The 27,414-nt window shown below is 39.7% G+C and overlaps 1 protein-coding gene across 2 annotated transcripts; it reads left to right on the top strand.

Annotated features, from left to right (window-relative positions):
- The first annotated feature begins 1,348 nt into the window (after positions 1-1,348).
- LOC137404430 (CUGBP Elav-like family member 2) lies at positions 1,349-27,397 on the top strand. Of its 2 annotated transcripts, XM_068090628.1 has the most exons (18): positions 1,349-1,407; positions 4,679-4,828; positions 7,606-7,786; positions 9,320-9,454; positions 9,646-9,751; positions 16,586-16,668; positions 17,584-17,632; positions 17,927-18,058; positions 20,000-20,079; positions 20,168-20,317; positions 21,839-21,885; positions 21,961-22,040; positions 22,150-22,269; positions 23,269-23,313; positions 23,879-24,109; positions 24,518-24,736; positions 25,442-25,568; positions 26,774-27,397. In XM_068090628.1, coding segments are annotated over exons 3-18 (1,719 nt in total). In that variant the 5' UTR covers positions 1,349-1,407; positions 4,679-4,828; positions 7,606-7,672; the 3' UTR covers positions 26,775-27,397. The 2 variants fall into 2 exon arrangements, with proteins under 2 accessions (XP_067946729.1, XP_067946730.1); XM_068090629.1 differs by lacking the exons at positions 1,349-1,407; positions 4,679-4,828; positions 7,606-7,786; positions 9,320-9,454; positions 9,646-9,751 and adding an exon at positions 14,567-14,617 and having other exon boundaries at positions 21,839-21,881; positions 21,993-22,040.
- The last annotated feature ends 17 nt before the right edge of the window (positions 27,398-27,414 follow it).

Here is a 27,414-nt window from a genome sequence, read left to right as displayed (position 1 = left end):
CAGTTGTACGCTCATGGGTAGTTGTATGCTCATGTAGCTTTATATGATTGAAGACAGTTGTACGCTCATAAAGAGTTACATGCTAATGGAGGTTTGTGTTTGAAAACAGTTGAACACTCATGGGGAGTTGTATGCTGTTGAACTACTTTGTGTGAAGTGAACATGTGCAGTTGAGACTTGTGGTGAGCTCCTAATTGCGATAGTTACAGTAAATCTATACATAGCTTTCTTTCCCTTGATGCTTCAATACAATTGTAGAGGCTAGTATGCACTTGTATTTCATACTTCTGTGCATTCATGTACGGAACTATGAAATACAAGTGTATGGAACAGCTTAAGTGATCACCAAAGCACCTTTAACTTATCTCAGAAACACTGCTTCCTTAATTTACTTTCACTTATAAAGTGAATTTTTTTTGCTATTTTGTATAATAAGAGTTGATCATGTTAGAACTTGCGAAGCTGATATTCTGTTGAATGTTATGATCATGCTTATTCTACTAGTATCTCGATTCATAAATCTATGTTCCTTCATGGTTTGGCACGTTTCCCTCAGAATATCGGTCGTGAGAATTATTATTGTAATTGGTCAACCATACGTAGCAGTTTTAGCCCAGCCAGTTATTCAGCCAAGCACACCATTTTCACATTCATTCGAAAGCTGAATATAGGATTTTTGCTCTCCTTATTAGGATGACCCACACAGATGTTCGAACTGTGTAAGAGCTTCCATTAGACATTCTGTCGTGTCGAAGTAAGATATGTACACTATACAAAACTGAAAATTGTACACATGCATAACGCATTTGAAGAATAAGTTATAGACGTTAACAGACGAAATGTAGTTGTCATTGTGTGATGCCTGTAAAAACTCAAGGAGCCAAACCAGTGTATTTTTTTGCTTTGAAAAATTATAACAAATAAGCAAAACAGCAACGTCAAAGTGACTGCTCATAAAATGTTTCTTAGGCAATGCAGTAAAACTATAGCATCCTTACTATTAATACCATATTGAAAGGAAAATAAGATCTCAACTAGTTTTACAAATCTAATATATCTGTTTACAAGATGAAACAACAAAAGAGTTTTATGAGCATTTTATCCAAAAAATAAAGTTTTGTTGAGCCACGATAAAATTTTCATTCACAATTAACTAAATTTACGAATGCGAATCGAGTTTATTGGACCACAACACGAATCACGTACGATAGTTGGAATGGAGTTATCTCTCCATAAAATCGAATCCATCATAATGCATTTTATTGGATGACCTTTTCGTGACCGCGCTTTCCTAGAGCACATGGTCTTAGCTATTCGACACAAAACTATTTTGTCAGCTGCTTTGGGACGATATTCGTTGTTGAACTAGCTTTTTTGTGAAAGTCAGTCCAGTTGTGTTTGGTTACGGTATGTTTTGTTTTGTCTTTCAATTTATCAACGTTTAATGTGACTGTATGTTTATTGTTTGCTTGCTAGCTTTCTTTATATGTAGATATGTACTACTATTAGTTCAAAGTGTATTTATATCTACGTCTTTACTACGCATAAAACATGTTGCCAACGAAGAGTCGATGTGATAAGAAGTGTTTATAAATATACTAACTATGTATAGAGAAGCTCTATGTTACTTGGGTCAAGAATTAACAATTATGTCTTACTAATTGATCATACAGTCATACACACATATACTACTTAGATTACAACAAAAGGAAGGCTGTTGCAGCCCCCAGATGTGAATATCCAGATTTACTTTTCACAACTTTGTATAAAAAACTATGATATTTGAGGTGGTGCTAACCTTCTTTGCTCAAGTATACCTAATAGACATTCTGTGAAATGGAAACTTTATTTATTTGATATCCATACAGGATTTATGTATATTTATTGCTGCTGCTGATGAAACGTTTCAAAATCATGTTAGAATTTGTTTAACTTATGCATCAAATATGGTGGCTGTCATTTGAAGTTAGCGTAAGTCTCTCTGTTTTCAAAGGCTGCATCATCCTGCTTGCGCTTCATTACTTTATCTAACTGCAAAGTGTCCTTTCATCTTTCCTCCTTGTTTCATCTTTTTGTCTGTCTGGTGTTTATCTGATGTATTTTCAAGTCGATAAGAAATCTCTGGTTGAATGGATTTGAAAGAACTGTCAGAAAACTTAGCGGCTTAACAGCTCTAAGAAAAATTATGCGCTTAGATGTAGTCAAGGGCCACCATAGATGTAGTCAACGGCCACCAGAGTCTGTAGACATCACTCCGTTTTTGTCAAACGCGCTTTGGTAATAGGATGGAGATAATTCTTCCTGATTTATTACACACGCTTCTCTATCATCTTCTCTTTATCGAACACTCATTTGCCTAATCTCCCTGTTAACATGACTATAGAAACATCTGTCCAAATTCTTCTGTGAGACGAGTTATTTCATTAGAGCTGCTTTCATGCAAATAAATTGTACGAATTTTGTAACCTGTAGTTTATCCATGTAAGTTCATGAGCGTTGTTGAACGAATTAAAGCTATTTTCACCTAGCATTCTTTCATTTATTACTAATAATACTTGTCTAAAATGTTATGAAATTATAAAAATTTTAAAATTGCTGTTTGGCTTCATGTTGGTATTCCAATGATGTCACTGATTGTGCAGCTGGCTTGGAAAACAAGCTCATAGCTAATAAATAGCCTCATGTAGTGGTCTGTGAAGCAGTCTTGTTTTGTCTAAAATATTCTGTCCAGTTTTGCTCAACTGAGCCGTTTTAAACAAGGTAAGTTTTCACGTAATTATACAGCGCTTGTTGGTTTTCACCCATCAACTAGCTTGTCAGTTTTTTACTGCCAATTGATTTAAAGACCTCTTTGTGTCCCTTGTGGCCTCCGCGGTTGCAATCGTATGGTGTCAAGTGCTTGCTAACAATTAATTTCACCTATAACTCATGAATGATGTCATTTCATTCGAGCCACTTTCTAGTAGATGAATGTTGCATCCTGCCCATCAGTTTATGGGCCAATATCCGGGCTTAGTTGGCTGTTGTTCTGCTCTTCCTTGCTGACAGTTGATTTACGTTAGCCGAACCTGGTGTAATGATACTCAGCGGACAAGTCTAGCCTTCTCTCTAAACACCTTTATCCTCTATGGTTTAGCCTAAGTCAATGCCTTGGATTAGTAATTGTTCTTTTGTCAGAGAGTTACAACATAACAGGATTAAGGCTAGAGGAATGCGTGTTGGGGTGAGCTCTCTAGTTATATAATAGTTGCTTAATTGCTCCGTTCTTTGCCTGTCTGATCCCCAGTGGCAGCTAGCGGCAATCATGCTGCTTCTCTTGCTGCTGAAAGAGTTCTGGTTACGTAAGGAGGGTAGCAATGGCCTATCTACCTGCACACAGATAAACTAGCACTGTACATCTGCTGTTGTCTGACGTTTATATCACCTGTTTTATGTGAGCAACTAGCTCAGCTAGTAGACCAGCCTATCGATGAGGCTTGCTGTCGCATTGTGGGGCTCATGCACACCGTCCCGTCCCAACTGTACATAGATAGTGAGTTGTCATGTCAATTCTCATTATGTCTACCGTATTTGGATGTTTATCTCAAAGTTGAGTTTAAGACAGCGAGCTGGCTGACAGCGATGCATAACTGGGTTGTTCTGGCCATGGGCGTCTATCCACCAGGTATGACTTGTAATTGACTTAGCTATTGCTTATTGTGCAGACTATATTTACATTTGCTAATGGGCTTTCGCCTGTTGATATATTATTTTTGTAAGTCATACTCTTTTGAGTGTTTTCAATGAGGGCTTTTTTGTTTCTGTTTGTTATTTGATTATTTAATGCATAGATAGCTTTGTGTACAAGCCGCGGCATCAATTCCGTGAGTGCATTTGCAATTCTTATGAATTTGCGCGTGCTTACCCGATTGGACCATTTGGCCTCCAGCGCACGGCGTAATGTGATAGGGAAACGGACTTCGCTTACCTTTACCTCTCTGGGCACCGACATCTGGCCTTCTTGCTGATAGCTTATCTCTTTAGCCCAACCTTGTATGTCAGCTGAGAGTTATGCCAGCTGGTGATTAGGAGGAGATAACTCCAGCAGTTTTGGCCTCACTGCCCGTAACCCTCTATTGCACTGGGTTTATAGGCATTTTACTGTGCCGCACATCCATCTTGTTTTGCTATGTTGTTAGGTACGTGAACAGGGCAGCGTCTCACCTTACAACCACAGAGCAGCCTGATTCACGGTCGTTCCACCGCTGCCATCATTTCTCTGTCATTAAACGTAATTAAACGAACAGACAGCCTTTTGATGTCAGCATTGTAGGGTAATTGGAGCTATGCTCGGACTGCCGATAGCGTGCTGCCGATAGCGTGCTGTAGTTTGACAGCCTACATTCACACCAAGCGGTGTCCTCTTCATTGTATAATTACAAAATTGGTAAGCTTGGCGTGAACATCCATAATGATACGTTTCTGCTGGCTATCTACCAACAGAAAGCGGTTAAGCGAGATTACCCTTTGGCTATAGGTACGACAAGCTGGGGTAAGCCAGCCAGCGAACTAGTTTAGCATGGCTTTTTCTGAGAGTCTTTGAGCTGATATAGCCCGCTCCTAGAAGGCTCCACTTAGCCCGCTACAATTTAATAGGCAAATTAGTAAGGCTCTCAAGTATAGAACACTTATCCTGTAGGAGTGGACGACAGCCAGCCGTACAATACATAAAGGAGCCAATTTTATATCTTGCATCAAGCCTCTCAGACAAATGCAAGGACAAGCTGACGGCGTATGACCAGTTGCACCCTCAACATTTCTTCAGTAGGTCTCCTGACCAACGCTGCCGGTAAGTATCTCTTGCGCCTTATGTCTTATGAACACATACACGCGCGACTTCTGAGTAGATAATGTGTGTCCGTGGTCTGTACGTAATTTGGTCATTTTGTTTTTGCTATTAGTGACATTGTCGTGTTATATCAGTATGTTTTCGTTGTGTGCATGATACAGATTTGGAGTTGTGCGCGTATTGAGTTCCAGTGATGATTGTTTCAATGGATATTTGCATGATGCGGATTAACGTCAGCGCCTTGTTAAAAAAAGGTAAGAAATTCTACGTCATAGGTCAATAATTAGCAATGCAATCTTGTCACGCTTAGCAGCATTCGAAACGGAGCTTTCAGAACTGCTCAAATGAAAATATAACGACTGGAGTGTGAAGGGTTTTAAAATGAAATAGCTTGCGCTGCATTTTCTTGCGCATCATTCGCGAGTGTAGTTTCCATCATTGTATCATGAAAACATAGAGTATGTATGTCAATTAACAAATACCAAATGAGGAGACAGATCTGCTGGTAGGCAGCTGACTTGGAAGATACACTGATGTCCCGCTGGCTACACTAGTGATGTCTTTAGCGAGAGCACTCGAGGCTCGCCTTATCATATTTTCATCAACTCTTAATTACTTCCCATAAAATTCTCTTCCAAATATGCAAATTATGGATTCATCATAGTTTCAATGGGTAATGAGTGTAGCCATAGTTGTGAACGGCGAGTGGAGTAGGAGGAGGAGGAGTACACCCGAGTACTCCTCGGTTCTAAAATAAGAGGTCTGTAGAGGTCTGTAGGCTATCGCATTGTGCTCTTATGATCTGACCTCGGGGAAGTGTAGGCCTGTGAGAAGTGCGAGAAGTGCGTTCAGCAATGATTCTACAATAGCTATCCATTGCAGGGTTTGCAATTGTTTGAGTATTATACTTGTACCTGTATCGCCATTAGACTCTGGTCAACGAGAGCATCATTTAATAGCCTACACACTGTTACTCTACTAAAATGTCCATATAATCTGTGCCGTCATCCTCTTTTAGCACCGCCTTGTTAGCTCAGCAAGAGCCAGGTAGACCGGTGTTCTTTCCTTAATGCTGTACATGGCTTTATCATTTCCTACTCCATGTTTATTAGAGTTCATTTCCTTGACTGGCTGGTGCAGAGATGTCTGCAGCGATAAAGTCTAGAAAATCGTAATTTAAACCTATCCAACATAATGTATACTAGAAATCCCCTGTCATACAGCCCACGACCAAAGTGATAATGGAAAAAGAAAGGGTACTGCCAGTTGAGAAACGCAATATTAGCAGTCAAATGGCACTGCAGTACAATAGGAGAACTGCAATGGTAGCTGCAATGGTAGCTGTAATGTACTGGATGTTATTATGTTCAACAAACAGCAATAATGAAAGGAAAAGATTATATGATTATATCTCTCCCTGCAATAGGAGAAGTGCAATATTTGAAGTAAAATGGCAAGCTGCTGTGTAATATTCACAGGCTGGGGCTGTATATCATTGGTCATAGCAACCAATATCAAGAAGTTGTGATATTTATCTAGATTTCTGTATTTATATCTAAAAAATTATGGTGATTTTAAAAATCTAAACAGATTTTAGCTGGTTGTCATAGAAATAGATGTATATCTGTAAGAAAATGTAGGCCTATAACTTAATTTTGCAGATATTAAAAACGGCTTGGCAGTACCACGATATTGGGCACAGCCGCAGTATCACCAACAAAATCTTTAGAAAAATATTAACAGTAACATATTGCCCACCATCGGTCACTATATACTTCGAACTTGTATATTCGAATGATTATTCTTATAACTAAATCTTATAAAATCAAACAATTATTCTTACAATTAAATATTGTAATATTCTTATAAGAATTGTTAGAAAAATATCATTGTCATTTGCTTTACTTTTACTGCTTTGGACATCAGTTGGAATGCCAAAGTACTCATTATAAGTGTCCAAAATGTCAGAGTCCGGTAGAATCGGCAAAAAAGAAATGATTACTTTTCAGCACTTCTACGTTAATTACTTACTACGTTAAATTAATTAAACCTTCAGCAATCGGACAATGCCATAGACTGGTGAAATGTGCACGTTTTTCTCGTGAAATGTGCACGACTTAATGGTTCTACTCTCTGTCGCACGGCCTTATTGGCGTTTCGTTGGCCGGTCTTAATTTTGATTAAAAAAGGCTTGTCAAGTTTTTATTGCGATTTTAGGCCAAATTAATCTGTCTATTTATGTATAATCCGATCAGATGGGTTAGTTTTAGGATATTGCGTCAACTTTTTAAAGACTTGGTAACATATTTAAATATGGTTATATGTGTTTTGTATCATTATTATACTTAAACGACTCTACACAAAAATGGTTAAATTTATCTATGGGATTTCGGTACAAGGGTTTGGTAACGGCCGTTGACGGATAATCTTTCGGGAGTTGTGTGCGCATTTGCATTTATCATAAAGCTCCCAAACAATCGCTTCGCTTGTGTTTGGTCATGGAAATATTCTATTGGATAAATTTTAATAAATCTTTAGGCGTTATCGCTGCAGACGTCTCTCTGCACCAGTTAGTCGAAGGAATGCACTCCAACAGACATGGAAATGCATTTCCATGTCTATTGGAGTGATTTTGAGATCCCATCTGTAGATTTTTACAAATTTTTAACTAAAGAATTGGTGATGACCTGCTGCAGAACACCAGTAAATACTCAGTGGTGGTTAGGCAGCTGCAGCTTGGAAGGAGGCAACTCCTGCATTAACATTTGTTTTTTCAGCTACAAAAAAAGGATTTGTGAAGGACTACCGTATGAGCTGTAGACAGGCAACTTTTGAGTAGGTACCATGAGTATTCTGACCATGCAGACCATATCTCCTGCCGCTACTATCAACCCAGTTATGATGTCACTGTCACAAACTAAGAGCAACAAGGGAGATAATCTGCCCTTTAGCGATAAGGTAGTGTTACTAATTGTATGAGCTGTTTCAGAGAAGTGGTAACAGGCTGTTTGTACACAGAGCTTCCGATATCACTCCTGGCAACCATGAAAGTTTTACGTAGGACGAACAAATTTTTTTCTCATGTGAAGATCAACTCTTTTGCTGCCGTAAGTCAGTGGCGGTAATATCGGCTTATCAATAGAGTTTCACTTTTCTTTTCATTACGAAGCCTACACATTAGGTAGACCAATCAAATTTTGTCTCTAACGAAAAACCTAGTTGCCAATCACATGCAACCAATCAAAAATCTTTCTGCTATTTTGCTCAGCAATTCCATTTCTAATTATTTATGAAAACAGGAAAGCCAGATCGCTAAAGTCATGACAAATTCACCGTGTTCGTTCAATGCAAAGAAAGCGATAGTGATTCACTAAAAAGTTGTACTTGAAGAGAATTTTGTTGAGTAAGATGCAGTTTACAGTAAAACAATATCTGCATTGATTTTTGAGATATTGCATAAATACTAGCGATATATCAAATTTCCGAAAATCCGTTTGAATTAATTTGGTCAGAATAGCGATTTTAGCGCAGTAGTGAAAGAGTTGAGGAGTTTTTCACTGTTTCTGCTTATAACTCTTTCATTTGATTGTTGTGTTTTGTCACTTTGCTCTTGTTGAAACCGCTCCAATATTTTTGTTCTGAAAAAAAGCATTAGTTATTATTGTTTCTCAGGCAATTTAAAACGATTTTTGTATTAAACATTCTCCACTTGCTTCACTTGAAAGCATCGCGCATAAAAAAAGTAGCTCTATGCTGGCCTGTATTGACAAATGAGCTGTCTCTATGCAAATTTCTCAAATTCACATGTAGAAGCATTGCATGGACTGCATTTTTCTGATTATAGCTAATCAAAATACCATAATTAATATTAAAATAACATTTAATATTAAAATGTCTTATGACTGCAGTTCAAAATCTATTTTTTATTTGATTCCATTATACTTATTTTTACACAAGAAGCAAGGCATGAATTATCTGTGCTTTGGAAAGTTATTCATGCCACTTTGCATTTGAGTTTGTGCAAGAATGTCTCAAAAGAGTGTGTGCGTGCATGGGCTCAGGCGTGCACACGCGTGTATGTCCGTGTTATTTAATCAATTAGTGAAAATATAGCATTAAGCAAAAACAAACATAGTTACAATATTGATTAAAATAAAAAAGTAAATGAAAGCCTAATTCCTACATAAGTAAGGAATGATTCAGCCCACATGTGCAGTAACACTGTAGCTTGTCGAGGCGCTAGGCCTACAGAAGTTGGCAACGAAGACAACATTCACTCCAAGTGGTGAACAGCTATATTGAAAACTGGACAAGTGTCAAAAAAAGCTTGAAGTAAAATTTGACAGTTCTTGGGAGTCTATTGATTGATTCTTTATTAACATGGTAACCCTAACTTATTGAATAGCAAACGGTATGAAACAACTCTTAATTAGCAGAATTCAACAATTTTAAAGAGTTGTGCAACCTCATAGTTTATCCAACTGCATACAGATGGAGACGTCACCGCACACCACTCTCACAATAGGTGATGGTCCTGGGACTTCTCCAGGCTCTTCAGAGACGGATGATTTCAACCAGAATAAAAGGGAGCCAGAACACGATTCTATAAAGATGTTCGTAGGACAGGTGAGGGAGGCATCATGCACTGCCCGCTATTCTAATCATATTTGTGCTTCAGACCAATCTACAAAGTTGCTGGCCATCTGTGTGCTGCTTAGTATTCTTATTTGCTTTCTAATTTTGCTAAAACATTTGGTATGAGATGTCTTTGTCTTGTCACAGAGGATAAGCAGTCACAATGCATTTCATCTTTACAGATTCCAAAAACTATGGAAGAGTCGGAGTTGAAAGAAATGTTCAGCAAGTACGGAGATATTTACCAACTGAACGTGCTGCGGGACAAGTCAACAGGAGCCCACAGAGGTTGGTTTTGTGTTTGTGTAGTACATATGTGCTATTTTAGTTGATAACAGCTCTTACTGTGTAGTGTGTATTGTGTCGTGCGCTTACTGTGTAGTGCGCTTACGGTGTAGTGCGCTTATGGTGTAGTGCGCTTACTGTATAGTGTGCCTACTGTATAGTGCGCTTACTGTGTAGTGCGCTCGCTGTGTAGTGCGCTCACTGTGTAGTGCGCTTACTGTGTAGTGCGCTCGCTGTGTAGTGCGCTTACTGTATAGTGCGATTACTGTATAGTGCGCTTACTGTATAGTGCGCTTACTGTGTAGTGCGCTTACTGTGTAGTGCGCTTACTGTGTAGTGCGCTTGCTGTGTAGTGCGCTCGCTGTGTAGTGCGCTCGCTGTGTAGTGCGCTTACTGTGTAGTGCGCTCGCTGTGTAGTGCGCTCGCTGTGTAGTGCGCTCGCTGTGTAGTGCGCTCGCTGTGCAGTGCGCTCGCTGTGCAGTGCGCTCGCTGTGCAGTGCGCTCGCTGTGCAGTGCGCTCGCTGTGCAGTGCGCTCGCTGTGCAGTGCGCTCGCTGTGCAGAGCTCTCGCTGTGTAGTGCTCTCGCTGTGTAGTGCTCTCGCTGTGTAGTGCTCTCGCTGTGTAGTGCTCTCGCTGTGTAGTGCGCTCCCTGTGTAGTGCTCTCGCTGTGTAGTGGGCTCGCTGTGTAGTGGGCTCGCTGTGTAGAGGGCTCGCTGTGTAGTGGGCTCGCTGTGTAGTGGGCTCGCTGTGTAGTGGGCTCGCTGTGTAGTGGGCTCGCTGTGTAGTGGGCTCGCTGTGTAGTGGGCTCGCTGTGTAGTGGGCTCGCTGTGTAGTGCGCTCGCTGTGTAGTGCGCTCGCTGTGTAGTGCGCTCAGCATTTGTAGTGCGCTCAGCATTTGTAGTGCGCTCAGCATTTGTAGTGCGCTCAGCATTTGTAGTGCGCTCAGCATTTGTAGTGCGCTCAGCATTTGTAGTGCGCTCAGCATTTGTAGTGCGCTCAGCATTTGTAGTGCGCTCAGCATTTGTAGTGCGCTCAGCATTTGTAGTGCGCTCAGCATTTGTAGTGCGCTCAGCATTTGTAGTGCGCTCAGCATTTGTAGTGCGCTCAGCATTTGTAGTACTTATTGTTTAGCCTTTTGGGTGCAATGAGCTGTTGCATCATTATATTGGAAGCAGTGAATGCTCATTGGCTGGTGTATATTGCCAACTTATGGAGGCATCATCAGGTGAAGATGCGTCGGTAGACACCCATAATTGTGCCCAAATGGGAAGCATTTTAATTTTTGGAGACCGTTTTAGCGTAGGTTTTGATCGAACAATGGTGAGCGCTTACTCGTTTCTTTTGCCGTTTCTTAAAGGTTGACTTGCAACAAAATTCACATAACAGTTATTTGGTATCAAAAGATTCACTGTCTTACTATGTTGTGTTGTAGGTGCCAAATATGTGGGAATGTGATTACAAGCTTTTAAAAGCTCAAAAAAGACAAACCGCCGTAGATTGGAATCTCTTTATTTTGATGACGTAGTCACGAAATTTGGTTATTGTCTTGTCACGTGATGTTCTCACGTGAATTGAAAGGCCAATAAAAAGCTCAATATAAAACTTATCGTAGCACTCGTTTATGACAAACACTTCGGGTTTAACCGAAGACCCCCGTATCAAATATAGATGCTCGCTACTTTACAGTTTTGTTTCCGCATTATTCAGTCGTCAAGTCGTAATCTGATCATGTGACCCAATACTTCGTAAATAATTTCTTCAGCACTTTTCGATTATCACAAGTGACCAACAGGCTTGCCATGATTATTAGACAATGATATGTACTCCTTCAAACTAAGACTAAAAAATTACACAAATTTTTACGATAAGTTATAGGATATCACTGCTAAAAGTGACAGCATTACGATGATGATAGAACAGACGCGTAAGAACAATAGACATGGCTTTATTGAATGCGTGAAGTATGTTTGTGAAAATATTTCGACGAAAGTGTAAACAGAAACCATCTACCACAGCTACGTCATATTTGAGCCATTTTGGAAAGAGAATCCAAACTACGACGGTCTCGTGCGGCTGCGATTAACTGTTCATTTTTTAGCTTTTAAGAGCTTATAATCACATTTCCACATATTTTGCACCTACAACACAACAGAGTAAGACATGGTGAATCTTTTCATATCAAATAACTGTAAGGTGAATTTTGTTGCAAGTCAACCTTTAATGCTGTGAGATAAATCTCAAGAATTTAGGAATAGCTCAAGGTTTCATCTCTTAAACTTTTGCTTTTATATTCGAAAGAAAGCAGGCGAATCTAGGCTGCAAATATATTCTATAAAAATGGATTAAAAGAAGACCAGTTAGAAACAGCCTGCACCATGGATATAGCCTGAAATCTTTTATCGCTAAGCTAGCTTGTTTAGTCTCCCTGGTCGCTGTCCGATGTGGTGTGCATGATTAGATTTGTAGTCGTTGAAATTTTGTAAAATTAAGAAGTTTAATGCCAAGAAATAGTTGATCAGATAGATACAGCTTGCGGAGTGTGCCATCCATATCACTGACCAATAGAATGTTTGTTGACAAGCTTTATACTCATCTTATCACTTGTTTGCTTTCGTCATTATAGCCACTAGCTTATTCTGTCTTGACAATGACCCACCACATGCAAGTATGTGGCTCGCGTAGATATGACAATTCATAGCAGGTGGTACCCGCATTGTTATTGTTGAATGTGGTTATTACACGTATCATCTCGCAAGTTCCTGTTAGATTTTAACTGATAGTTTCATCATTGTTTTCTTGCATTTTTGTTTACTACTGATTGTTGATTTAACAATGAATTTAAGGTGACATTTTCCAAGCTGGTTTGATATACATTTGGGACTCCAGTAACTAAAACATGTGTGACATAGGGCTTAGTAGGCACAACCTTAAACGGAATGCTTCTGCTGCAATGTTTTGGAAAGAAAATCTTTTAATATTTTTAATTTAGAAGTATCAGATAAATAACCTTGTTATAACACTTTTGATTCAGAAGTGTGCGCGTGTGATTGTATCGCTACATTTGCATATATTACTGTTCAGTTCCACCTTGCTGCTCAAAGACAAAGAAGACTATAGATTATGGTGTTTGCATACAATCCTATTCTAGTGTTAGTATTTGAAAATTGCTAAGGATTTTATAATGTAAGAGCAGATAACTCCAAGATCTATTTTGCCATTATGCAGCATTAACCTGCAATTTCAAGAATTTTATAGAGATTGTAGTATCCTTTAGAAGATGTTCACATAGAATTTGTTTATAATTAAATGGTTAATGCCTTTTGACTTTGTAACTCAAGGTCGTACGAGTTTTGTTTGCTCTACATAGTTGACCCAAATTTGGTATGAACAGTTTTGGCAATTTGAGAATGGCTAAGTTTAGTTGGGGGTGTTGCATCACAGTTTCGCTACCATCTCATGGCTGCTGTAAATAAAGGCTTAGAAACTGTTTAAGTGTTATGCGTCCCATAGAAGTAGGAAAGTTGTGCAAATGCTGAGATGATTTTGTTATTATTAGCCGACTTCAAACATAACAGGCGGTCAGTAAGACTCGCCGAATGAATCCATTGTACCGATAATAACTCTGGGTGACAAAAGCTTTTCATAATAATGTCTATAGAGCTAGGGGTAACACCTGCAATGCGCATCTAACCATTCTCTGCTTGCCTCTGCATCCTGTCTGTGTCATCCTTCTCCCGCCTTCCTCGCCAACTCTCTACTGGTAAGTCGAATTGAGAGAGGCTAAAGCTTTTACCTACTTTTATCTCTACATTTTAGTGATGAGTGTTTGCTTGTTGGCAATTTGGTTTTTATCTCGCAGTTTTGTTTGGAGTGCCACGCGCCTTGCGTGTGCCGCAGTTCCCATAAACTCTCCTTTGTGATAAAAATGACCAGGTCACACATTATACCTGATCTCTTGTGATACTGTTGGCTGTTGGTGTGGTACGTCTACTCCGCTTATCGAATACCTACATCAAACATTCCTAAAATAATATTTGCAACTAATGAAAGTACTGTAATTTTTGTGAAATTTAGGCTTTAGTTGAAGAAGCGGAACCACATAGTGGAAGCCATAATAGACAGGCTTGTCGTTTGTTCCACTCCAGTTTTTAAAACCGCGAACACTTGTACCCAGTTAGTCTGAGAGATTGACAGATGAATTAGGTGTTGTTAATCTAAAGCTGACAAAACTGCTAGGATTTCATATCCTCTATAAAGAGGCAGAAAATGTGACTCACTCTGAAATGAATTCACTCTATGTTCTGATTCGTGGCTGATAAGCCGACCTCCTTCAAAGCTTTGGATATCTTTCTTTCGAGCTTGTTGTCTATTTCCCCGCTAGAGATGATTGATTATCTTTACCTATAACTTTGTAATACCCTTAACCTTACCTCTTGTTTAGTAACTAAAAAACACAAACTATACTAAGCAGAATGACCCTTCGATAAGCTTAGAAGTTTTTTTATTGAAAGAGTAATTTTTACGTTGCTTGTAATGGACTTGTAAGATCTTCCAATGAGGTCCATAATCAATTATGCGGCCAAACCCTGGTGGTGTGCAGTTTAAACCTCAAAAAACTTTTACACTGAAGTTTATGGAAGAGTGTTCCATCTGTGCCTTCTCAGAATGCTTGGTGTGACCAGCTAATGGAGCATCAATAGCTCTGTTATACAGAGATTTGAGCTTCTATTTAGGAGATTATAATGATTGATGTAAGTGGTAATCAACCAAGGGTTTACTAGCTTGCTTGAACTTGTCATTTGTCTAGCTGCAGGCGCACCGTCACCAGTCGTCTCAGCTCTTCTCGACGGCTCGTCACCATCTCACTAGGTACGTACGTAGGTCGGAATTGCTCTTCTGCTTATAACCCAAGAGGTTGGTAGCTATTGCTACTGCTGTTTCTTGTTTTAGCAAGAGGAATGGTAACAATGGCAAGTAGCGGGTAAGATTCTTCTTTTCAGCTCTGTAAAATGCACTGGAATTAGACAGGTTGCTGTATGTCTCTTTGTTAGAGCTGTTACATAATAGCCTGACAGTAGAGCTCAGACTGCCTTCATTTTAAGTGACCGTGTTCAACACTTGCTGGGAAAAAGCATAACAAAGTAACTGTAGCAGTCTTCAAAACAGAAATAAACTTGGATGAATATTCATATACTTGTTTTGAAATCTGAGGATTGGATGGTTTAGATGATAGCTAATTTTTGATAGGTAGTAAGACTAGAGTCTAAATTGTTACAGCCTTAGGGAAGGCTGACAAATGAGGCAAATGTCGTTACCACAGCCTTTACTGGGCTAGAGGCGATGATGGTTGGGATGGGAATCGGATGCCAACAAGGTCCCTCAACCATGAGAAGTGTCATGCTTTCTATAGACCTTCGGAATCAAAGTAACTCGAATACTGTCGCACCCATGGCTATTTTAAAGCAGGCATTATTACATCTTAAATTGATGCAGCGATATTAAACAACGCAAGTTATTTGGCTGACATTTGGCTGCAAGATTTGAGGTACATGGCTTGTTAGGGGCTCTTATTGTGCCACTCGAGTCCACTCGAGTGTAATGACAGACTGTGGGATAGCTTGCCCTCCAACCAGATCGGCTCTAATCATGGCCAGGACATGTGCTGACTGAGAGGCTGCCGTGACAGGTAATAGACTAGTTGCAGGCAACTAAGACGTGCTCTTCGATGTTTCTTGCTGTTCTTATCTGCCGCCTTGTCACAACATGGCCTCTGAGATGTGTCTTGTCATGCCCACGGCTGAACATCTCCCGCGGTGCTCAGGTGCTAATTTGTCATTATTAACTCATACGAAGGCAAGCTTGTCAGTTATTTACCAACCAACCCACAAGCGTAGTCACTCAGCCAAATCGTAGTGCATGTAGCTGGTAGCTTGCGAGCATGGTAGATACACCGTAATACGGCTGATGAATGGCATCTAATGGTAATGAGTGGTGGGGGAGTAGCGGCACAGATGTGCCGGAGCACGTCACTCGTGACACCGAGTACCCTCCAGTCTCTCTCTCTCAGCTGCCACTCTAGTCCACTCTCTAGTTGGCATCACAGTTGTTAGCTTCATCTCTAGCATCCACAAGCGGAGAAGGGTTACGTATGCTGGTTTGACAGCTGTTTCACATTTTCTCGCGATAGCCTCAGTTTTTCTGAGTTTTCCAACTATTTTAGATAAGATTTTTCAATGACGCCTCAGTCCCTAGCATTAGCTGTACCTCTTGTTTGTTGTTTTGCTAGTATTGCAGTTTTGGTTCGAACACTCGATAAGGATAGGTGCCCTTGCTCTTTATGCCATTTATAAGCTTGTTTTTATAAGTTGTCAGCTATTGCCTCAGATCTTTAGTTTTCTTACCATCGTTCCTATTGGTGGGAGCTTTAACGCTCCTCTTAGTTATTTGGTGCATTACTAAGACTATTGGTCTTCCTACTTTTGGATGCTTTCTAAGCACCTATCTTTCCCAGTTGGCTTTAAACATGAGACAAGGGGGTCGTCAAGGAGTCTAGAACATATCAAATCACCTGTTGCCATAGTGATAGGTTAATCTTTTACTTCAATCATACTCTTTCATCTATTAGTTTAATTAAAAATCTAAATAAATTATCTAATTGAAGAAGATTGGCAATTTATTAAGATTGTGGCTATGAAATGAGGGACTTTACACCAATGCTTAACGATATATTTCATCCAGCCTCAACCAAAGCACTCTGATTGCTTTCCCATATTTGATTGGGTTCTTTCCATTCCCGTAGTTTAACCATTCTTGCTCTAATCCGTCATACGCTTGTAGGCTGCTGCTTTGTGACATTTTACACAAGAAAAGGAGCGATTATGGCCCAGGACGAGCTCCACGGACGACACACTTTACCAGGGGTGAGTATGTCTCACACCACACTGACATTTCATAGCTCGCAATAACTGCTGGGTGCCAGTATCATTTGGTTCAATGGTATTTTATATTAACATTATTACTCCTTGCTGGATGCGGTGCTTTAGTATGCGTGACATTCACATTTGATGGTCATAAGTGTTTGTGAGCAGGATTAAACTCGGCATGGTTCTTGGTAAAGGTTGTTTCTCTTTAGCCTGTGAATCTAAATTCTGTTAAAATTATTACTCATAGTCCGAAGGAAAACAAGTTAAATCCATTTCGTATTTGGGTAGCTTGATTAAGTGACTCTTAATGACACATCTCGCATTCTCTGACCAATAAGGTTGCTTTAGTGTTATAATAGGGATGCTGATTGGCTGGCAAGTCGCAAAGAATTTATTTAGAATGGCTTTTGGTAGACTAGCAGACATGGTTAGACTTCAGGCACGATAATCGATTGCCCGCAATTGTGTTTATTAATTACTGGTTATCTCTGACATAGCTTGATGCTAAAATTGTAGCAAATTGACTAGTAATTGGTGGGCATAGAACTGGGTCTAGCGTTGAGCTCTTAGAAATTGATGGCCCCCTTATTATTGCCTGCTCTTGAATAATACCAATTAGCAGTTGTGTCTTTACCAATCTACTCAGTTATATAATGTTAGTTGTTTGCGTGCTTCGGTTTACTCTGGTCGAGTCTTTTTTTTACCTAGCAAAATGGCTACCTTGACGGTTGTTTTGTTATTCGAAGATCTTGATAATTTGGCTGTAATCGGCTAGAATGTACCCTTGAGTTGTGTTGACTGACATTACTGGAGATTGTTATACTTAGCCGGTCAAGTAAATCACTGAGCTGGTAGAGAATTAGTGGTTGCGCGTGTCTCGCGTTTATAATCTGTCTGATTATCTGCTTTTAGATGCACCACCCAATACAGATGAAACCTGCCGACAACGAGAAAAAAAATGGTAAGTGGTATTTCTGAACTTGAGTTAATGTCCTTGAAAATCATTTGTCATATCGTTGCAGTCGAGATACGGAAATACTTAAACTTCTATTGTGTATAGTTTTTTGTTCATGAGATGGAGTACTTCTGTGGACTCTACAGAACAGTTCTGTAGAGGCCGATCATTGCGTTTTAGTTTTTCGATGCCAGCTGTTTAAATTATAGCTCCTTTTTACTCACTACTGACCATGATAGTCTACTCAACATTTGAGAAAATTGTCAAAGCTTTGACATTGATTACTTGTTCTTGTTTCAGTTGAGGACAGGAAGCTATTTATTGGTATGATCAGCAAGAAGTTGGCTGAGAATGACATAAAGACAATGTTTCAGCCATATGGTGCGATAGATGACTGCATGATATTACGTGACACGTCAGGGGGAAGTCGAGGTACCACTTTATATCTATATATCTATCTATCATTTTTTGTATTTTGTCTCTTGACTTACCATGTTTTTGCTTCTCTACTCGCTGTTCTTTGTCTCCCTGTTCATGATCTACTCTTTGTTCCTATCCTTAATCCTTATTTTCTATCTTTTTCTTGTTTTTCTGGTCTCCTTTTCATTCCTGTTTCTTGTTATTCCTAAGAACCTCCTTTCTTCTTCTGCCTTTCTTTCTTTTCAACTCCTGCCCCCTCCTTTCTTCTGCCCTCTCTTCTTTCTCTCTCCAGTTCTCTCTATCCTGTCATTGATATCTTTCTTCCTATACTTTCATTGATATCTTTATGATGCCCTCAGTTTCTCTCTCTCACGCCCTCTGTTTCTCTCAGGCCTTCAGTGTCTCTCTCACACCCTCAGTTTCTCTCAGGCCTTCAGTGTCTCTCTCTCTCACACCCTCAGTTTCTCTCTCTCACGCCCTCTGTTTCTCTCAGGCCTTCAGTTTCTCTCTCTCACACCCTCTGTTTCTCTCAGGCCTTCAGTGTCTCTCCTACGCCCTCTGTTTCTCTCAGGCCTTCAGTGTCTCTCTCTCACACCCTCCGTTTCTCTCAGGCCTCCAGTGTCTCTGTCTCACACCCTCAGTTTCTCTCTCTCACGCCCTGTTTCTCTCAGGCCTTCAGTGTCTCTCTCTCACACCCTCCGTTTCTCTCAGGCCTTCAGTGTCTCTCTCTCTCTCACACCCTCCGTTTCTCTCTCTCATGCCCTCTGTTTCTCTCAGGCCTTCAGTCTCTCTCTCACGCCTTCTGTTTCTCTCAGGCCTTCCGTGTCTCTCTCACGCCCTCCGTTTCTCTCAGGCCTTCAGTGTCTCTCTCACACCCTCCATTTCTCTCAGGCCTTCAGTGTCTCTCTTACGCCCTCCATTTCTCTCAGGCCTTCAGTGTCTCTCTCACGCCCTCCATTTCTCTCAGGCCTTCAGTGTCTTTCTCACGCCCTCCGTTTCTCTCAGACCTTCGTTTCTCTCTCTCAGGCTTTCCGTTTCTCTCTCTCAGGCTTTCCGTTTTTCTCTCTCAGGCCTTCCGTTTTTCTCTCTCTCACGCCCGCCGTTTTTCTCTCTCTCACGCCCGCCGTTTTTCTCTCTCTCACGCCCTCCGTTTTTCTCTCTCTCACGCCCTCCGTTTTTCTCTCTCTCACGCCCTCCGTTTTTCTCTCTCTCACGCCCTCCGTTTTTCTCTCTCTCACGCCCTTCTATTTTCCATTTCGCTTTCTCTCCTATTCTCCATTTCTCTATCTCTCTCCTATTCTCCATTTCTCTCTCTCTCTCCTGTTCTCCGTTTCTTTCTCCTATTTTCCATTTTTCTACTATGCATCTGTTGCATCTATGCATACTATGCTGTCTCTTAGCTTTTGTTCTCACCATTTTCTTTGTTTTCATTATCCTCTGGTGTTTTTTGCTCTATCTGATACTTCGTTCTTTCCCTGTTTACCTTTTTCTTTTACCCTTATCTTTCTCTTGTCCTTTCTCTTACCCTGTTTAGCTAATACTTCTACAAGTCAGATGTGTTTCATCTTCACCATTAATGCTTTTGTCTAATCTCATAGTAGTCTCTCCGCCAGCCGTGACCATCGAGACTGATATCATCTCCTAGTTTGGAATGGTTCCTTTTATCTTAACATGTCACCTAGAAAGTCTGATGTGATCTATTATTTTGTAATGGTTCCTTTCATCCCACCATGTTACCTACAAAGTTACCTATTGCTAAAAATTCATCTAATTGCTTTGGTTGATTTAACAGACAATGACATGGTTTTTAGTTGGCTTCTGAGCACTGAGGATCGTAGCCTCATGAAAAATCTTTCTTGTTTTTGTGTTGGGTTTATTTCTTGTTGTTATCACCTTTATTTTACCTTGATTGACTTAATATTTTAAGTAAGAATATCATCTCTTTTGTTGCAGGTTGCGCGTTTGTGACATTCGCATCTAGGCAAAGTGCACTGAGTGCCATACAAAGTATGCATCACAATCTCACAATGGAAGTAAGCCTCTCTTTTCCTAATATCTTATCTTAAACCTCTTATTGACAGTACTTGGTACTAAATTAAAATACGTTGTCATCTGTTGCAGGGATGCGCCTCTCCAATTGTAGTGAAATTTGCTGACACTCAAAAAGACAAAGATATTCGAATAAAGCTACCTCCAAATAACAATATCGTTACGGCAAATCCCTACCCAAGCAGTCTTCCAGCCGGGATGTCGCCACATCAGTACCTTGCAGTAAGTCAGCTTTAGCCTTATCTTCTCCTGTAGGTACGACCATATTAGCTTTAGTCCTATCTTCTCCTGCAGGTACCACCTATATCAGATTTAGTCCCATCTTCTCCTGTAGGTACCACCCATATCAGCTTTAATCCTATCTTCTCCTGTAGGTACCACCCATATCAGCTTTAGCCTTATCTTCTCCTGTACGTACCACCTATATCAGATTTAGCCCTGTCTCCTTCTGCAGGTACCATCCGTTATTAACTTGTGCCCTATCTTTTCCTGCAGGTACCACTCACATTAGCTTTATCCCTATCTCCCACTGCAGGTCCTACTCATATCAGCTTCAATGCAACACAGTTTTTATATCAAATAATTAGCAATAACATTGTGGAAGTTGAAGCTTTTTTGAGTCTGTCGCAATTGTCTGGGATCTTTTGTTCAATTCTTTCACAAATTAAGTTCTGTAACTATTTTAAATTTATTTTCTATCAACGTAATCATTAACTCTGGTAACTTCAGTATTTCATGACTGTCTGTGCAAAGTGTAGCTGTCATTCACCGTAAGTATCAGAGGTCTCAAACTTCTTAACGTATCATCTTAAGGATCTCAAACTATCATCTTTAAAGCTTAGCTTTGTGTCGCAGTACATGAGATGCTACGTGATGTGCAGCAAAAGGCTCATTGCTGTTACACCTGGCTGAGCTTGATTTATTCTATAGAGATGTAGTTAATTTCTGCATAGCATTGGTGAGCGTCGTCTAACGGCTGGCTCTTTGAAGAATTAACTGCTCTTTGTTGTTTAAAATTGCTAGTAATTCTGAAAATGCAAGAAGTGGGTAAAGTGAAGGTGTTTTGCTGTGATAGTTTAGCGGTTGCCAAAGATTTTAATTTTCAGCCTTTTCAAGCTCTGACTGTAATTGCTTGTCATGTAGTGCATAGATTGTAAACCATGTCATGGGAATTGCTTTGTGTTCTTGCATCACCGGCCTCCATAAACTCTATCCATCTTATCTCACGAGCTGCTAATTGATTTCAACAATATGGCATTCAGCAAAAATGTCAGCCAGCTTACGTTACGTCTTCCATGCTCTTCAGCTCAACCTGTCCGCATAAATAGCAGCTTTTATAAACTAGAACCTCAATCTTTTTGTCGACGTTTGTTCCTTTTTGTAAAATCTTTTTCCAAAAGTCAAACATGCGAGAAAAACTTTCAACTTGTTGTCGGTTAATCAGTTTTTCTGTTTTATTAGGTTTTTAGGTTAAATTAGGTTTCTCATGCCTTGCAGCAATTGCATCCAACTTGTTTGTCCTTGTAGACTCCTTTTTTTGGCCTTTAAAAACCGTTCGTTGACATCAAAGCAACCTAATTGTGTAACCAGGTTTATTCGTATGCATATACTGATGCATATCTTTACGATTCACGTATATATGAATAGATTCATTCTTTATCTATATTCATGATTGCAGTCTTTTTTGTGAGAAAAAAATAGATTTCGATGGTTTTTGGTGCAATACTATTATTTGTTTTGTAGTTGTTGCAGCAAATGGGTTTGACAGTGCCTCCTAATCCGATGGGTAAGTAGAATTTCGCTACCGCAAGCTCATTATATACAGTTTTCCAGATACAGTTTACAAACGACAATCATTAAGCTAGTTTAAAGATGGTCGTCTTCGTTTATTTTTTAGATGTTGCTTCTATGAATTACCACAACATGCAGAACCTACAGAATATGGGTAAGAGTTAAATGATGTTAGTTTAGAAAGTGGAAATCTTCAGGACAAAATTGACATCCATTTTCTAAAAGCCTGTCACTCGTGCAATGCAGATGTTCCGTTGATGCAGGTATGTTGACGGGACAGAGTTTAATTGGTATTCCAGCACTCAGTGCAACACCACTTTCCATGACACGCACCGTGACAAGCCCGACCAATGGACATACATTAGCTATAAATTCTATGCCTGGTAGGTCAGATTTTAATGTGGAGTTGTCTCTCTATTTGTATAGGGCACATTACCGTCCTTCTTTCCTAAAATTACTACAATTAAAGTCTTGGCATATCACTGATTACACTGATAAGTGATGTAGAAATATTCAAGGCTATACATGCTTTGGTAACGTCCTTAAATACATAGGTAAAACTTGGATTTCTTTTAAATTTAAAAATCGTAATTATAAAACAGTGATTACGGCAATGGCTGGTTGTCTCTTTACGGACATCACAAAACCAAGCTTTTAGGCAATTATCTTGGCTGTCATACCCTATCATTATAAAGTTTTAATGATATGGAGGGAAAAACTAGTCATAGTTAACTGCTTAATGCTCGGCTCTCTTAAACCTGTGTAAAAAAATATTGTCAACCGCTTTACGTTGATTTAGGTATTAAGAGATCTTATGCTTCACTTTTAGACAGCATAATACAAGCAATGCAAAACATGCTCAAAATAGTCCCGAGTTCATTTACATCTGCCTTCACCTGTATATGGTGTATCAGCAGATTCTACATATATACAAAAATTATTTGTGATCGAGTTCAAAATTCCTTCACTTTTATGTACAATGTTAGCAAGTTAAAATAAGGAATATTCAACTTGCCATATACTTACTGTGCCACAATGTAAACAACAGCTTTTTTGGACAAAAAGCATTAAAATTATTTGCTGATTTTCTAATCAAGTTTCTGGTGTTTTATTATGTGAAAAAGCTGCATGGTAATACTCGGTAAATGTTTTATTGTATGAAATTATACACAGAGAAAGTCTAAATTTTGCAAACTTAAATACCATGGCCAAAAATTTTCTTCAATTTACATGTAGGTAACAGACTTTTAAAAGCAGCGATGAACCCTTTATTTCACTAACCTACCATTAGCTGGTTCTTTCACTGCATCGATTACAATGATGGCCATTATGTCTTAAGCCTACTCGCAAAACTGTGGTGATGCTGCGACCATTTGTTTTAGGGAATTTAAAAATAGCCAGCTCATCGACGTCTAGTAATAGCACAGGTGAATTGAATTGCTAGGCGTGTAGCCTTGGCTCCCCACTCTGCTATCTTTAGTCAAGCATTTCACTCGAGCACCCAGCAAATCCTGTATAGCCATAGCCTATCAGCCCTAGTCCTGTAATGAATTAAGATACGCGAAAGCTTTGCTCAGTTTTGTCGCCTTAAAAATGTGTGTGTGTGTTTGTTGTCTGTTTGTCTGCTTACTCGCTTGCCTATTGTCTTGTCCTCTGTTCCAGGCTTTTACTGATTACCCGACTCCGAGTATAGCTGCTATATCTGTAACACTCATTTCCCTCAGTGTTATAGACACCATTTTTAGGGAGTTAATTTACGTGATGCTTTCTGTGCTGGTTCTTAGCTTGTTATTCTTAGGTTCAATAGCGTGAAAGCAGGTGGTTAGTGGCTTCGGGTCTCACGTCTGTATTGGTTTGGGCAGTACATATCTTTGCGTTGACCATCTAAGGTGCATGCTCGGAGGTGGCTGGCTATGTCATGGATTTGGTCTCTACTCACCGCTCTCTTAACGTTCAGCATCTGTGTTACCTTTTCATGTCTGTTAATTTCAGGCATTCCGGTTGCACCGGTTGCCCAGGCGGCGCCTCAACCTGCGGCTGGTGGTGCCTTGACGCCGGCTCAAATGCAGCAACAGTTTAACTTGGCCGGGGCACCAGTGCAGCCACCCCTTGCCGGGTACCCGGCTCACACTCTAGGTGGTGGGCCTATTTCTGCTCTGCAGACGCAGCACTCTATAGATGCCACACTCGCACAAGCCTACAGCGGTCTAACACAATATGCAGGTACACAGCCCAAAAGCACACCTTGTCTTGCTCTATATGTTTATCTAGTCTGCCCATGTCTATGTGATTTGTCATGTGTCTAGGTGTTGTGTGTATTCCTGTCCCATTTGTTTTAGTTTGTCTGGTGATTAAGGCACGTTGATCGCCAATGTTTTGAGTTTTGTTTTGCACATGTAAAAACCCATTGGTCTCTCAGACAGCGTGATAACTTTCCAAAGTTATTTGCTTAATGAATGTTATTTCTCATAACATAACAATAGGGAGATGTCTTATCACAGATGTATGTAGCTGGCTATCTAACAGCATGCAGTCTTGTCTTCAAAGCTTGTTATGTCCGCTATGTATCACGTGCCCTATTGTCCTTGGTCATACCGCAGCACTTGTATGCTTGTTTCTCTACTATTCCAGCCTCTTTTCCACACGCATATGCACCAGTACAGACGGCTCTCGCTGCTGACACCCCCGCTGGAAAGCAAACGGAAGGCCCTGACGGTGCAAACTTGTTCATCTATCACTTGCCCCAAGATTTCACTGACCTCGACTTGCTTCATCACTTCCAGTCTTTTGGCACAGTCATTAGCTCCAAGGTTTTTATTGACAAGCAGACAAGCCTCAGCAAGTGTTTTGGTAAGAACCTTTGTAGCCTTCTTTCCTTATACTACCATAGAGAAAGCATAATAAACATGATACAAACAGTGTAGCCACCTTAATTTTTGCGCAAACATTGTGCTAGTAACAGCAAGTACTAGGAACCATCGCTGTTCAAACTCGATCATGATTAATCCGTAACTTCATATAACTATCTTGAACAGAACTTGTATTCAATGATTAGGAATTATAAGCTTCTTTTTTGTTTCATTTTAAAAAACAACGTTTAAAGAGTTATGCAAAAATGGCAAAAACCTGTTGAGCTAAACTCGGCCTTGCAGCGCTTCCATGAAAAACTAACAAAATGAAATATGTGCAGATTGAAATGATAATTACATCTTTATCAGTCATTGGTTAATTCTGATGTTGTAACTACCACGAGAGTGAAAGTAAAGGGATGACATGAACTACTGAAGTGGCTTGCTATTTGTGACCAATCTACTCGCATTTACAAACTCAAAAAATTGAAGTTTTGAGTAAAATGTATTTTAAACTGAAGCAATTAGAATTCCTACAAGCGTATCTTTAATGGTGTAGATGATGTAGCTAAAATAGCAAGACAGACTGGAATTAGAAGATAGTAGATATGTATCTGTACATAGGCCAGAACTCACAAATAGCTCTTGATTGCTTTATGATGGAGTTGTCTGCTATTGCATTTACATAGAAACACTTTTATTGCAGGCTTTGTGAGCTATGATAATCCAGCATCAGCCCAAGCAGCTATCGCTACTATGAATGGTTACCAGATTAAAATGAAACGTTTAAAAGTTCAACTAAAGCGATCAAAAAATGAGAATAAGCCTTATTGGTATGTATTGGAACAATCAAGGGAACAGTGTTCAGTTTAGCCTCGCTAGCTCGTTGAATGATCTCAGTCGACCAATCATGTCCGACCTCACTGTTATACTCAGAATATATATTAACTTTTCCTTTTTTATTTTTTACTAATTTTGTAGTTTATTGTTTATCTACACAATATTCGAGGTGATAACTTATTTTTTAATCAAAAACAGTAGATTAGGCGATATTTTTTACAAAGATTTTACATAATTGGAGTCTTTCAACACTTGTTCTAGCGCACAAGCATCTGTAAATACACCCATTCCTTGGTACGATGGGGCCACCTACTACAACTGCACAGAACAATCTTAATTAATACCTCATCCACCAATTACCTGTCAGCTGCTAGAAGTGTGCAGATCATTAGGTTAGACTTGTGCTGTCCCAGCTTAGCTCCAATTCTACTGCTCGGTGGAAATACGTTGCATGTTTTACATTTGTTGTCATGTGCTCACTAAATCTGTGCATCAAGAAGTTATACACTCTCTATGTGTGTGTAGCTCTATACATCTATATACTTGTCACAACTCTTTGCATCTACACTTGTTTTAAAGTGATACAATGAATCTCTTGCAGCTATATACATAAATGTCTGTTACAGCATGACACATCCATGTATCTGCTGCAGACTGACACATCCATGTGTCATTCTGCAGCAGACACATCCATGTGCCTGCTGCAGAATGACACATCTGTGTCTACTGCAGAGTGACATGGTCATGTGTCTGCTGCAGAAAGACACGTCCATCCCTTCTGTTGCGGTGTGATACATCCATGCATCTGTGGCAGACATTACGTTTATGTGGTTATAGCTGCTTTGTATACTTGTATGCACTTATTATCAATCTGTGTATCTATCTTGTCAGAACTTCATATGTGCTATTCGGTAGACACTGTAGCTCTGGTGTAAAATGTGTCTGGCTTGTTGGTGTAATTAAATACGATGGCTTATTTGAGCCATGTTGTCTTTTGCTCAGGCATCATGCAGTTGTTTCAACAGGTGGCTGGGTTTTGAGATAGATATCAGATTTGCCGATGCTTAGCCTTGCATTTTTGTGTTGTACAGTGCATGCAGGGTCTTTCCTTAGAATATTTTCTGAGGATCGACTAGTAGTTTGCTGTTGCTCATTTTCTGTAGCCCATATGTATTGAATGTCTGTGTATGTCTTACAGAGAATTATAAATGTGAGGTCAAGGTCAACATACATGTCTATAACAAGCTTTGTTATTGGCCGATCAGTCGCACCATGCTTGTCTCTGAAACTGCTAATAACCAGCGGCGATAGACTCGTCTAGCGCATCTGACAGCTGACGTCAATGTCTCAACACTAAACGATCACACACACACACAGTTATCCTGTCAACGAAGCTGTAATCTTGCTACCTGTGGATAGTAACTCTATCTATCTCAATCAATAACTAACTCCCTCTCTTTCCCATATTATTGCTAAACTTGTTGTCGATTGTATCCCAATGACTCACCTAAAGCGGGGACAATTTCTAGAACCAGTACTGGTCCCTCGCCTCTGTTAGTAGGCTGTGTTGTCTGCATGTTATCCTATGTGGGTGGCCATTTCTAGTCCATGGTTTTGGAGGGAGCTTGTAATTAAATCTCAATGTAATTTTGCTAGATATTAGCCTCAATATCATCATTATATTATTATCTAACCTTATGGATATACTATTTTGTTGAAGATTTTGCCTGACCAGTAGCTATTTATACCTGGCATCATATTTTTCTGGACTTTATTTAAAAGGATTTTTTGTAAAACAAACTATCTTTTCTGAATACCTTAATCTCTAGTTGCATATAC

The sequence above is a fragment of the Watersipora subatra genome, chromosome 9 (genome assembly GCF_963576615.1).
Source record: "Watersipora subatra chromosome 9, tzWatSuba1.1, whole genome shotgun sequence".
Lineage (NCBI taxonomy): Eukaryota > Metazoa > Bryozoa > Gymnolaemata > Cheilostomatida > Watersiporidae > Watersipora > Watersipora subatra.
The sequence above is the reverse complement of the archived record's forward strand: the minus strand, read 5'-3'. Positions and strand labels throughout refer to the sequence as shown.

Excerpts from the sequence above, each read along its gene's own strand:
- LOC137404430 (XM_068090628.1), top strand. The coding sequence starts at position 7,673 with ATGAGTATTCTGACCATGCAGACCATATCTCCTGCCGCTACTATCAAC. Across the intron at positions 7,787-9,319 it reads ATCTGCCCTTTAGCGATAAG|ATGGAGACGTCACCGCACAC; the intron begins GTAGTGTTACTA and ends AACTGCATACAG. Across the intron at positions 18,059-19,999 it reads CACGTCAGGGGGAAGTCGAG|GTTGCGCGTTTGTGACATTC; the intron begins GTACCACTTTAT and ends CTTTTGTTGCAG.